This window comes from Rhinolophus sinicus, chromosome 17 (assembly GCF_057876585.1).
Source record: "Rhinolophus sinicus isolate RSI-liver-muscle chromosome 17, RSI-T2T, whole genome shotgun sequence".
In the NCBI taxonomy this organism is placed as follows: Eukaryota; Metazoa; Chordata; class Mammalia; order Chiroptera; family Rhinolophidae; genus Rhinolophus; species Rhinolophus sinicus.
Genome location: NC_142517.1, coordinates 56,934,094 through 56,946,769, shown reverse-complemented (window position 1 = coordinate 56,946,769; position 12,676 = coordinate 56,934,094). Strand labels below are relative to the sequence as shown.

The 12,676-nt window shown below is 45.7% G+C and overlaps 1 protein-coding gene across 18 annotated transcripts in view; it reads left to right on the top strand.

Annotated features, from left to right (window-relative positions):
- Positions 1–12,676, top strand: part of TMEM44 (transmembrane protein 44) — a 43,240-nt gene that overhangs the window by 14,682 nt on the left and 15,882 nt on the right. For 9 of the 18 annotated variants that reach the window (XR_002136650.3, XR_016019696.1, XR_016019697.1 and 6 more), the window contains exon 9: positions 4,131–4,289. The exons of 2 other annotated variants lie outside the window; for them this stretch is intronic. Coding sequence is in view for 4 of the 16 variants with exons in the window: in XM_019723353.3 (XP_019578912.2) it covers positions 4,131–4,289 (159 nt within the window). In the remaining 12 variants the exon portion in view is untranslated. Of the gene's footprint in view, positions 1–4,130; positions 4,290–5,015; positions 5,209–6,988; positions 9,021–12,676 lie in introns of all 18 variants that reach the window. 7 more of the 18 variants (XR_016019703.1, XR_016019702.1, XR_016019701.1 and 4 more) reach the window with 4 other exon arrangements.

Sequence of the window (12,676 nt, the reverse complement as noted above, 5' to 3'; positions counted from 1 at the left end):
CATTTCCTGGCTTTGCTGCCACCCTCACAGGTCTTCTTTCCCTGTCACTTCTGCTAGCTTCTCCTGATGAGCTTGACATTAAGAATGCCCAGGTCCCAAGTGCAGTCCCAACAGGGCCACCTTCTCTTGGTATCCTCTTCCAGTGCCCTAGTGCCACAGCTGTACACACCAGCTCTTGCTGATTTCCCCCGTGCTTGTCTCCATCCATTTCCTCGCCCTCCACTCCAGTCTTGACTGCAGGCTGCCTAGTCAGCGTCACCACATGGCATCTCACTGCTATGGTGTCCAAAATGGAGTTCTGGGTTTCCATGCCCAGACCTCTCCCCATCTTCCTCGTCTCAGTAAAGGACACTATTTTCTGTGCACTTGGTCAAACCCTAAGTTCCTCTCTTTCCCTCTCTATGCGCCCATGCCCATCTGATCCATTTTCAAGTCTTGTAAATACTGCTTTTTAAATACATGCAGTAGCGACAGAATTGGTTTTCCTCTCCGCTGCTATTTTTGTCCCGTCCTCTCCATCTGCAAGGGTCTCTTACAAATGTAAATTACATCTTGTTTCTCCTTTGTTTAAAACCCTCCTCTGGCTTTCCATTCCAGCAGAATGGAATCGAAACCCCTTCCACAGACTTGCAGGACCCTGTCAAGGCTGAACTCCCCCCCTGACTGCCTCCTGTTCCCTTCCCTTTTCACTCCTCCCTCCAGGCATAGGATTTCTCTTCATTCCTCTGCCTAGATGCTCTTCCTTCGGTTTTTTTTGTTGTTGTTGTTTCTTTTTTCCAACATGGTTGGCTTTTCTTCAGACTTCAATTAAAATGTCACCTTCTCCAAAGGTCTTCCCCAACCACCCATTCAAAAATAGCCTCCATCTCTGTTGTGTTACTTTACTTTATTACCTTTTAAAATGCTCTGCAAAGCACATAGCAGGATCTTTCACTTTTGTTGGTTGTCTGTTTCCTGCTGGGATATAACCTTTGTCTCCTTCCGTTTTGTTTGCCTAGACTCTGGTGTGTCACATCACAGGCTGTCAGTATAGCTGTGTTGGGAACACAGAGTTCAATGGGACCACCCCTGCAGGACATACTGATGCTCAGAGAAAGTTTGCACCCGAGACATAAGTTTTATTCTTTGTTGTTCTTCCTTGGAAAGTGGGTGCAGGTAACCTGTATGTGCTGTAAGTGAGGTTCAGGGAGAATCAGAGCATGCTTTCACAATGAAGTGCCCACTTCAGCCATTAAATCCTTCTGATGGGAAGGTGGGTGGGTGATGGGAGGCCCTGAGGAAAGCACGGAACCCTGGCAGCCAAAGCTTTACACAAGACATTTGTAAATCATGGAACTTCTGAAAAATAATACAGCAAAATTGGCATTCACTTTAACCGTTCCAGTACTTGAATCCTGAGTAGATTCCTGCTGGGGAACAGACTCCACGAGAGGAGGCTGTTCCTCTTTCATTCTCTTCCACTGAGATTTTTTTTTGAGCAAATGCTTGCCCTCGGCCTCTTCCTTCTGTGTCCAGCAGAGGGCGACAGGTGTCTTGGAGACAGCTCCCAGGCGGAAGCCTGGAGCCCCACCTTCCAACCTGGGCAGGAAGCCACCTCCCTGTGCTCTAGAGCCTCCATACCCACGATGGTCTATTTATTGAGGGCTAACTACTTGCCAGGCTCTTAGTATATAATTAACAGCCAATGCTTCCATGATTTTTATTGTACTGGTCATAGTGCTCAGAGTAGTGGCCCAAGTGCTTTACATAGTAACTCTTTTAATCCTCCAACCAACCCCTGAGGTAGTTACCCTCATTTTACAGATGAGGAAAATGAGGTACAGAGAGGTTAAGCAACTTGCTCAAGGTCACACAGTTTGTCAGTGGTAGAACCAGGATTCAGAGTTGTCTCTCCCTGAGTCTGTGCCCTTGACCACTGTATACACTGCCTCTTGGCATAATCACTGACACCAAAGTAAGCACTTGATAAATGGCTGTTTTTTGAAATTATCATTAACACAAATTTTCACAACAATGTACGAGGTAGATACTATTATTAGGTCAGTGCAAAAGTAACTGCAGTTTAAAAGGTTAAAAAAAGTTGCAAAAACCGCTATTTTGCACCAACCTAATATTATGTATTAACAATTAATCATTTTATTATTATTTGAAACTGAGGCGCAGAGAAGATTAAGTCAGTTGCCCAAGATCCCATAGTTAGAAAATTACAGATATAGGTTTCAAACAGCCTGTTTGATTCTGGGACCTGAGCTTTTATAAAGAGAACATACGCTCTGTGCTGCCATATGCCAGCTCAGTCAGCAAATGTTTTCTTTTTTTCATGAGAATTTCCCAGTGGGCAGGGTTGTGCTGAGATATATGTCATGTGCGTTGATATATGTCCTGATTGGACAGCCACCTGGAAGTGGGCAACAAGTGGTACCACAGGGTCCCTCCCGCCCCCACCCCTGAGCATTAGTCCTAAGGAGGGATTTTCCAAGAGGTACACCCCAGATTCAGGCTGAGCTGAGTGGTCAGGGGCCGTGGGGTCCTGGGGATCAACAGGTTGGAGTGTGTGAAAACTCAAGTTTATCTGTTCGCTCAGGTGTGGTCAGGCCCTGAGGAATTTGTAGAATCTATCATTGTTGTTGCCTGGGAGCCATCTGCTTCCCCCACCTCCCCCACCCTGCCCAGGGGTGGCCCAGAGACACTGCCTCTGTCTCCTTTGTAGACTTGCCCTGCCTGTTCAGCTGACTCTCACAGGAAACTATGCACTTACACTGAAGACATGCTCCAGTCACGCTGAAGCCCTGTGTGATTTGGGGTCCAATATGAGTAGCTGTTCTTCTCATGTGTCTGGGACACTTACATCCGAGCCCTGTGATACCACTTCAAAGGAAGCAAGGCAGGGATTACTACCCCCTTTTATAGATTAAGAAATGAGATTGAAGGAGGATTAATTTCCTGCCTAGGTCACATGGTTAGTTGGTGGAAGATACAGGTCCAGAAGGTGGGTTGTTCCCACTGCAGTGTGTCAGTGGAATGACTGGAATCCTGCGTGGCTCTGAAACCCTAGCCCACAGAGTGTCAAGGATCTCTAAGCAAGTACCTCCTCCCTGCTCCCCACTCCCGCTGTGAGCCCTATGGGAGGAAGCTCTCTTCCGAGCTAGATATAGATATAGATATAGATGTAAATAGAAAGATGATTGATAGATAGACAATTGATAGAATGTAGATAGAAAGAAAGATGATTGATAGATGTTTGGTTGATAGAAGTTTGATAGATAGTAGATAATAGAATATAGATAGATGATAGATATGATTGATAGGTAATGGATAGAAGGATAGATGATAGAATATAGATAAAAAGAAATGATAGGTACATAGATAGATGATAGAAAGTTGATAAATGATAGATGGTAGATTGACAGACAATAGATAGAATATAGATAGAAAGATTATGATAGATCTATAGATGATTGATAGATAGACAGACAGACAGATAATCCGCCTTAAACCTTCCCAGCTCACTTTCTGCTGCTGTAGAGCAGAAAGGGTATGAGTCTGTAAAGCGTCTATGGAGTGCATTTTTGGCAATAGCTGTCCAAATTACAAATGCACATACCCTCTAACCCCCAAGTTCCGCTTCTAGGAATTTATCCTTTAAATACCCTGAGATTTTAGCTGTACAATATAATTTACTTTTGCAATCATTGTTGATTGTAAATGCGAGAGATCGGAAATACCCTAAAGACCCATCAGGAGATTGTGAGCACCTATGCAATGCTACCAAAAAAAATCTGACTTAATAGTATCTCTGAGACACATTAAGTTTTTAAAAAAGCAAGATGCATAAGAGTGTAGAACATGCTACCATTTGTGGATATATATATATATATATATATATATATATATATATATATATGCACATTTGATCACATGTGTTTAGACTGTCTGGAAGGATACACAGGAGAGTGAGCTCTGGCTGCCTCTGGGGAATACTGGATGGCTGGTGGATGAGGGTGGAGGTAGGCGTTACACTCTACACCCTTTCCTACCTTTTGACCACTGGAGTAGGTGAGTGCTTTTACAATTCAAAAGTAAAGAAGTGAAGTAAGCTTCCTGCCCGCCCTTCCCCACACACCTTGCAGGCAGGCTGCAGCGCCACCAGGCTGCCTGGCGACGGACAAACAAACACGGGAGCGGCATCCCCGCAGGAGCCCCCCTCCTACCCTCCCGTTAAGGTCATCCGGGCCCGCGTGTCTTCCAGCAGCTCCTCCGAGGTCCCCTCCATCAACTCCGACCTTGAGGTACACGTGGTTGCTTGCGGAAGGGTGCATGGTTGCCCTCCTTCACCAGCCCTTACCAGTGCCTCCTGAGTGCTTATGCTGCGGTTCTCAAATCCACCCACGCTAACCTCATGCATGCTAAATACTGAATAAGCCTCTGCTGGCTTCTGTGTGAGGAGTTTCCCACACTGTCAGTGCTGAGAAGGGGTTTCCACAGTCAAATGAGTCAGGGAAACATTGCGTAGTGCAGCGTGGTCTCCAAGAATCACTTGCACAGTCAAGTCTTGGGAACATAAATGCACGAATAATAAACTTGAAAGGGTCTCAGTGTTTCCCAACTCATCTGACCATGGAAGCTTCCCCTCCACCCCAGGAGCAGCTGCATCCTGTGGTGCCATCAGGGTTATGGTGGGGAGGGGGAGGGGGTCATACGAGGTCTGACAATTAAGTTCGCAAACTTGTTGCAAGGATGTTGCTAACCTTTTTTGATATCAGGGATTATTCATTATGATTTGTACCAACGGGATAGTTACCCAAGTTTACTATTTGGAAGTGCTGAAAAGGCTGCATGAAAAAGTTAACGACCAGAACTTTTCGCCAACAATTCATGGCTCTTTCATCATGATAATGCACCAGCTCACATGGCACTGTCTGTGAGGGAGTTTTTAGCCAGTAAACAAACAACTGTATTGGGACACCCTCTACTCACCTGATCTGGCCCTCAGTGACTTCTCTCTTTACCCGAAGATAAAGTAAATATTGAAAGGAAGACATTTGGATGACATTCAGGACATCAAGGGTAATAGGATGACAGCTCTGATGGCCATTCCAAAAAAAGAGTTCCAAAATTGCTTTGAAGGTTGGACGAGGCACTGGCGTCCGTGCATAGCTTCCTAAGGGGAGTACTTCAAAGGTGACCGTAGTGATATTCAGCAATGAGGTATGTGGCACTTTTTCTGGGATGAGTTCACGAACTTAATTGTCTGATCTCGTAGAAGCCTGGCACTTTCACAAACTTTGCCTCATTTTGAATTTTTGGATCCGTAAACAAAACATCACATTTCGGATACTGCACATGGTTGTAACCCTCTCGTCTGAGCTGTCCTGTAACGCTCAGCCCCACACCTGTGGCTTCCAGCCCTGTTTATGAGGAAGTTTCCCTCTGTGGAAAAGGAGAACAAGGACAGTGTAGCGGACAGGTGCTGTCAGCAGGAAGGTGTCAACTGTATTTTGGGGGTGGAAGGACAGTCATTCTGGGTTTGTGTTCTACTATGTTAAAATGCCCTTTTATGAAGTGATGATAATGGTAGTTGGCATTGAATTTTTTTGTTTTGGTTTTAATGGCTTTATTTGGCAAAATAATCCATTAGTTGTTCTAAGTAAGTCCCCCAAATTCCTTGAACTCATAGTGGACGCTGAAATCCTAAAGACTCAGAGCCATTGATCTGTGGGATAAAGTCCAGATTCCTTAGTGTGAGGTTCCAGACCTTTCACACCTGCCCCAGCTTTGTGCCCCTCCCCTGCCCTCACCTAGATGTGCCCCTTGTCTGTGGCGGTGGCCTGTTGCCCCATCCCCAGCCTCTGGGCCTTTCTACCTGGGATTTTTCTCTCACCCAATTTCCATGTGTTGGAATCCTACCCAGATGCCACCTGTTATGTGAAACTAACCCACCCTCCCCCCTACACACACACACACACACACACACACTCACATGCACACACACGTTATAAAGCTCCTTCCCTTGAGTGCCCGGAGCATATACCTCTCTCACACAACTTCCATTGTTTGCTGAATAGCGGGTGAGCTGTATGGGCCTGTCTCCCTTGCCAGGCTGTGCAGGAGCTTTTAGGTGTAGGGCCAGGGCCGCCTGCATCTTTTTCTATCCCTCAGCACAGCTGGTCATTGAGAGCTGGGTTTTGAGTGAGGAATTCTGCACCAGACCAAGGACCATTTGGGGTCCGTGTATCCCAGTGTCGTGCAGTGTTGTTTATTTCTTGGATCCAGTCCCCCACGACACATGGCTTGTCAGCCTGGAGCCAGTAGTCTGGGCAGAGATCTAAAGACTTAACAGGGAAAGAATGAGCCTGGCAACAAAGTGTGTTCAGTGAGGAGAAGGGACAGTTAAGTCAGCAAGTCAGGGATGGGCTGGGGAAAGCGGGAAGCAGCATTCACTCTGTGGAAACAAGGACACATTTGTCCCTCACCCGCAATTAGAGGTAAGGACTGGACAGTGACCTTGAGAAATTCGGGCATTTGTCTTTGTGGCTAGCGTGGGTCATTTCTGTTTTGCATTCCTTATTCTTCTCCTACTCTATTATCTCTCTGTTTTTACACTTTTTTTTTAACTATATAAATTCCAAGGGGACAAGGTCACACGTAAATTGGGCAAATGGAAATGAATGCTTTTGCTCATGTAAGGAATACATTTAAGAAGCGCAGCTACCCCAGCCCACACTCCCATAACCCCTAGCTCACTCCTTCTGTTTCACTCCCTAAAACATACATACACTCTGAATGACAAAGCTACAGAGCCCTGTAAAGAACTACCTTAGAATTTCACTAGACATATACACTAACAGGTCAAACGGGCTGTAAAGCTGCCAATACAAAAGGTTAATATATGAGCAGGACACAGTGAAGCTTTTCTCAGGTTTGTGATCCGTTGGGCCACTGGTGATCTACATTTTCTGCTCTTAAAAGTAATACATATTTATTATAGACAATTTGGAAAATGTAAAGAAGAAAATTAAAATTAATCCACGAGCCTGCCAACCAGTGGCTGCCTCTGGATGGAGGGATTGTGCAGGCTTGACAGCCTGCCCTGTTTTTCAGAGCAACGTTCCTTTAAGATCCTGGTTCCTTTGTGGCTGAATGTGAGCAAGAAGGTGTCTTTGAACAGATGAGTGTAACCCAGTATTTGACCTGTCTGTTTCATAGCACACATTTTCTCAGGGTGGAATTTGACAGAAAAGTGCGTGAGGACATGGACTGGCCCAAACCCCTCTCACAGGGTGGAAGGTACTTGGTCAGTTGGTCACGGCTGAGAGTCTGATCTTTGCCTTACTCGTCCAGACCACACTCCTAAGGGACAAAAGCGTATGGATCAGTGCTGGGGCCCCAGGTTGTCACTTCCTCTGGGGTGTAGCTTCTCTTGCTCCCAGGATTTCACAATTTAAATAGCTCGTGACATTGGGCCGAGACACCTGGGGCTCCTTTCCCCTCTCTTGGGATGCCCTCCACCCCCACCTGTCTCCCCTGGGTCTGCTAAGGGGGCGTTTGGTGCCCTCAACCACCTCTCCTGGTCCGTGTCTGTTGCCAACCAACCTGGCTTCTGCTTCTGCTTGGCCCCATGGGTCCGTAAGTGAATGCTGTCCAGCTTCCACTGTGGAGGCCTGTGAGCCTGGGGGCCATTGTGCGTCATTAAGATAATGTGTTTCTCTCTTCTGTGGTCCTTCATGATTTTATAATTCAACTCTCAGATGGTGGTTTTATGTCCATGTCCTTGGGGCACATGCCGGCTATTTCAAATACTTCCTGCAGCACTGGGGAAGGTAGAGAAAAAGAGCGGTGCCTCAGCAATACACTGTAGCCACAGCACTCTGACTCGCTAAGTGTTTTTAAGTCCATTAATAAGAATAACAGTGCTCACTGCTAGCAGCGACTGCGTACGTGTCAGGAGCCAGGCACTGCATAATCTGTGCTTTACAAGCACTGTTTGGTATAATCCTCTCAACAGCCCTGAGAAGGTACCTTTGTTATTCTTGTTTTCCAGAAGAGGGGACTGGGACTCAGTGAATTTAAGTAACTGGTCAACAACAACAACAATAATAGGTGACAGACCTGGAATTTGAAACCAGCTCTGTCTGGCTCTTAAATCCCTGTTGTAACCACTGCTTTAGCAGGAACTGGTACCCAGGGAGGTATGCAGGACCAGAGCTATTAACTATCATTCCCATTTTAGAGATGAGAAAACTGACTCCCCAGGACTCTTTCCACTCACCTGTGCTCTGCCTGGGTTTTCTGGGAGTGCCCTCTGTAACAGACAGGATACAACAGTGGGATTTGCAAGTAATTCCAATGATGGCAGAACAGGAAAAGGGGTGAGACAGAGACAGACTTAGTCTGTGGGAGCTCTTATGGAGGGAGAATTTGGATTATTTTTACCTTTCCTCAAGTGTCCACTGGCTGGGCTGGTCAGGGCACCAGGTGAATGACATTGGAGCCTCAATGTGACCCGTGATCTTTTAGAGAGGCCATTTGCTTGGGCTGTGTGGATTTCCAGACATCTCCACAAGAGATGGCACACTCCACAGAGACTGTGGACCCACTCATTCATTCGCTCACTCACCACTTTGACACAAGGTAGACCCAGTCCTGGCACCGCCATCCGGAGGGCGTACTGGACAGATGTTGAGTAAGGATGACTGCCCCCATGGCCCAGGGGTGGGGGCCGAGGCCAGACAGAGCAGGGCTCTTGGGCGTAGCCTTCTCACTTTCCTGTTTATGAGTGCAGGGTTGACTTTCCCCCAGCATTGAAACTGTTCCTCTGTCTTTTAAAAGTTTTATTTTTTTTTAGCCCCTGGCATGCAAGAAAAGATTAAGTACAGTTTTGTGACAAAAGAGCATTTCGTCATTTTTTTCCTTCTGTGCTTCCTAGCAATGCCACAGACCTGGCATAAGAAGCTTTGTAGGAATCATACAAGGAGGACGTTTCTGTCATTGGCACAAAGTCTGCGTGTTGGAGAATGACTGTGAGTGGAGCTGGTGCAGTTGTGTGTGTGTGGGGGGGGGGGGGGGAGAAAGGAGGGGGAATGAGAACGGGGCCAAACACCAGATTGCTCTGTCTGATAGAGGGTCCCAGGCCGGTGTCCCGTGAATTCTGTGCCTCAGGCGCTTGACAACTGGGACTGCTTGTTCCCATTCCAAACCCTGCTTCCAGCACCAGCAGATTGGGACACAGTCCCATGGATGTTTGCCATTCTTAAAGCCAAATCATTCTTTTAAGGAATAAATAAATCACACACACACGCACGCACACGCACACACACACACTGCTCATTTTAGAAGGAAATACATATAAGTAAGAAGAAAGAGGCCAGAATATTCCAATAGGCACCAAAGGCCAGAAATGAAGTTGAGGATGTGGGTTCTCCCTGCCATGAGACAATGAAAGATAATGCATCCTAAAACGTGGGAGGCAGTCAGCTGGTTCCCTGCGGGTGAGGACAGACACTCCCCGGGGCCCCCACAGGGAACCGGCTATGCAGGAGAAAGAACTGACCAGGATTCGGGCCGACACAGGGCCTTATCAGGGTTCCTGCTGCCTTGCACTCGACTTCTTGAGTTTTCGTTTCTCCCTCTGTAAATGGAAATCATGAGACCAGCCCTGCCTGTATTACAGAGGGACTGTGAGGATCAAATGGGGGTGCTGCTGGGGCTTTGCAAGACAATCAAAGGTGTGATATGCTGTGCAGTGGAATATGGGCTGGCAGTGGACTCCAGTACTCACTCCGGCACTTTTAGCTGTGGAAACAGGCAATGCCCATGCATTTCTCCGGACCTTCTCTGAAGGTGGAGGTAGTGAGCTCAGGGAAGATGGTGAAGCTCCACCAAGGTCAGAATGTGAAGGAGCTTTGATGCAGGAGAGCACTGGTCCCCTGAATGCTCATTCTGAAAGCCCCGCTTTCGACTGGGCGTCCGACTTAGCACTGTGACCCTAAGTGTCAGTGTGTTGTTGAAAGAGGTAGACGGAGGTCAGTCACACTGAGTCAATTCTTAGAAGTAGAAAGGCTTCCATTTAGAAGATGAAAGGGTCAACCACCAGCCAAACGCGTTAATGTCCTTGACAGCACAGTAGCGCAGGCTGCTGGGTCTGCCCAGATGCCACTCTCGGGATACCTCCTCTGGCCACCTCAGTGTCTAGAAGCATTTCCAAGTCCACTGCCCCCAATCCAGGGAAGAGCCTTACTACTTCTGCTTGAACCAGGGCAGGCACTCCTGACTGGGCCCCTGCCTCCATCTCTCCTTCCATTGCTGTCCTACCCAGGATCTTCCCAATACTCGATCCCAGCCCCACGGCCTCCCTGCTCTCAAGCCTTCTGTGGCTCCTTACTACTTACATTTTAAGTCCGAACCCCTTAACCTGACCTCCAGGACACTTAGTTGTCTGGCCCTGGGCCAACTCTCCAGGTTTTTCTCGGCACATCCAGTCAGCTTTCCCTTCTCTACGTTCCTCTGCTTATTTCAGTCTTCTCTTTCTGACCTTCAAAGTCCTGGTGAAATCCTGCTTCCTCCAGGAAGTCTTCCTGGTGTTCCTGGTAAGGTGCTAGATTTAACAGGCAAAAAATACAGGACGTCAATGAAATTTGAATTTCAGATGAACATACCTACACCAAAACATTTTTCCAAAATTCAGATTTCACTGGGCATCCTGTGTTTTATCTGGCAACCCTGCTTCTGAATCACACTTGCCAACTTCTGGCCCTTCCCTAGATCACTTCTTCAGTTCTTTTGAGCAACAAAGTTTCTTCTAAAAAATCAGGAGCATACAATGTTATATGTCAATTATATCTCAATAAAATAGAAGAAAGTGATTTTTAAAAGTCAGGAACAGGAGCCAAGGTTGCCAAGTCCTTTCCTACAAGGCATCTTGGGATTTGGGCTAGAACAGTGCTTGCTCCCAACCCTTGATACCCACTGTTTTAACACACATGGCTTCTCCTTCTTGGCCCTTTTGTTCCAACCTTGGGATGTCCCTGAAGTGAAACTATGTGTCATCTTTATAAAGGAAACCAACGCATTGTGGGTCAGAACTTCTCTCTTGCTGATCTAGTTCACGATGGGCTTTGCATAGAGCACCTCAGCCTGTGACGCATATTCTCATCTCACATCCTATTTCTCCCACAGCAGCCCAGGAAGCAAGAGCAGCGCGGGGAATTTGGGCAGTTAGAGAGGAGGAAAAAAAGTGTGGGAGGTGAAGGTGCTTGATCCAAAGTGTCAAAGAACTGCTTAACTATTGTGTGGATTAAAAAAAAAGAAGAAGAAATAAAAAGGATGAGATTTTGAAGCATCTGGTAGAATGTTTAAAAGTCTGTAAAGTATCGGGTCAAAAGGAAATCTACTTAATAAAATTAAGAGAGAACTGTAGCTAGTATGTATCTGTCCAGTCTTAATCCTTTTTAATCAGAAGGGAAAAAAAGCTTTATAATCGGTCCTGAGTCCAGCACCATCTCACCCCCTCAATCTTGGGGAAGTCACTTCTCCCCAAATATAAGAAGTGGGAGTTGAACAAATGGTCAGTGAGGGCCCATCCAGCTCCCACAGTCCAAAGTGACTGTTTCTTCAATTGCTAAGACACACCTCAAAATCTTCAAGAACAAAGGAAAAGTTACCACATGTCCTGTGGACAGGTTTCAGAAGCATGAAAAAGTGTTTTTAGAAATGAGGTCAATTGAAATACTACATGCAGTGGCTCACAAAGGTTATAGAATTGCTGTCCTAAGGACAATTTAAGGATGTATGGAAATATTCATTGCATTTTAAGCAAGAAAAGTCATTCGTACAATTTGATGTGAGAGTGTGTGTGTGTGTGTGTGTGTGTGTGTGTGTGTGTGTTTCAGAGGGCTATTCAATAACTTCACAGAGACTCTTTTGGAGATAGAATTATGGGCCATCTTTGTTTTTTTGAAAAAAAATGTCTATACCACAATGAACACATTTTGCTCTGGAAATGGGGAAAAGACTCTAAGATGTTATTTATTTTTACTTTTTTAGAGGGTGGGGAGAGACCTCAATTACAGAGATTTGGTGTAATTGTACTCTTCAGGCACATCCTCACTGGTTTAAAAAGTAACTTAAAAAAGAAATCTTGACTAGGACCTCCGCTAGAGGGCACTCTTAAATTTTCGACCGCCTGTGATGCGGAAGATTTACAAAGGTGGTTTCAAGGTTTCATTTCAATCCAGTTGGGGGGACTCTTAAGCTTCTTTGTTTATTTGTTTGCTTGGCTTTAAATAAACTTTTTTATTTTGGGATAATTTTAGATTTACAGGAAAATTGCAAAGGTCGTACAGAGAATTCCTATATACCTTTACCCACCCAGTTTCCCCTAGTGTTAACATCTTACACAACCATGTTACATTTGTCAACACTAACAAATTAACATTATTTCAGTACTATTAACTAAACTACAGACTTCATTTGGATTTCACGATTTTTTCCATTAGTGTTCTTATTCTGTTCCAGGATACAATCCCGTTTATCACATTGCATTTAGTAAATTTTTTGTGTGTGTTTTGTTTTTTGTTTTTTGTTGTTTTTTAATAGACATTTATCATTTATACCCCTCACAAAGTGATAACACCCCTCCCCCAATCTATTACCCCTCTGACATCGCATATAGCCTTTA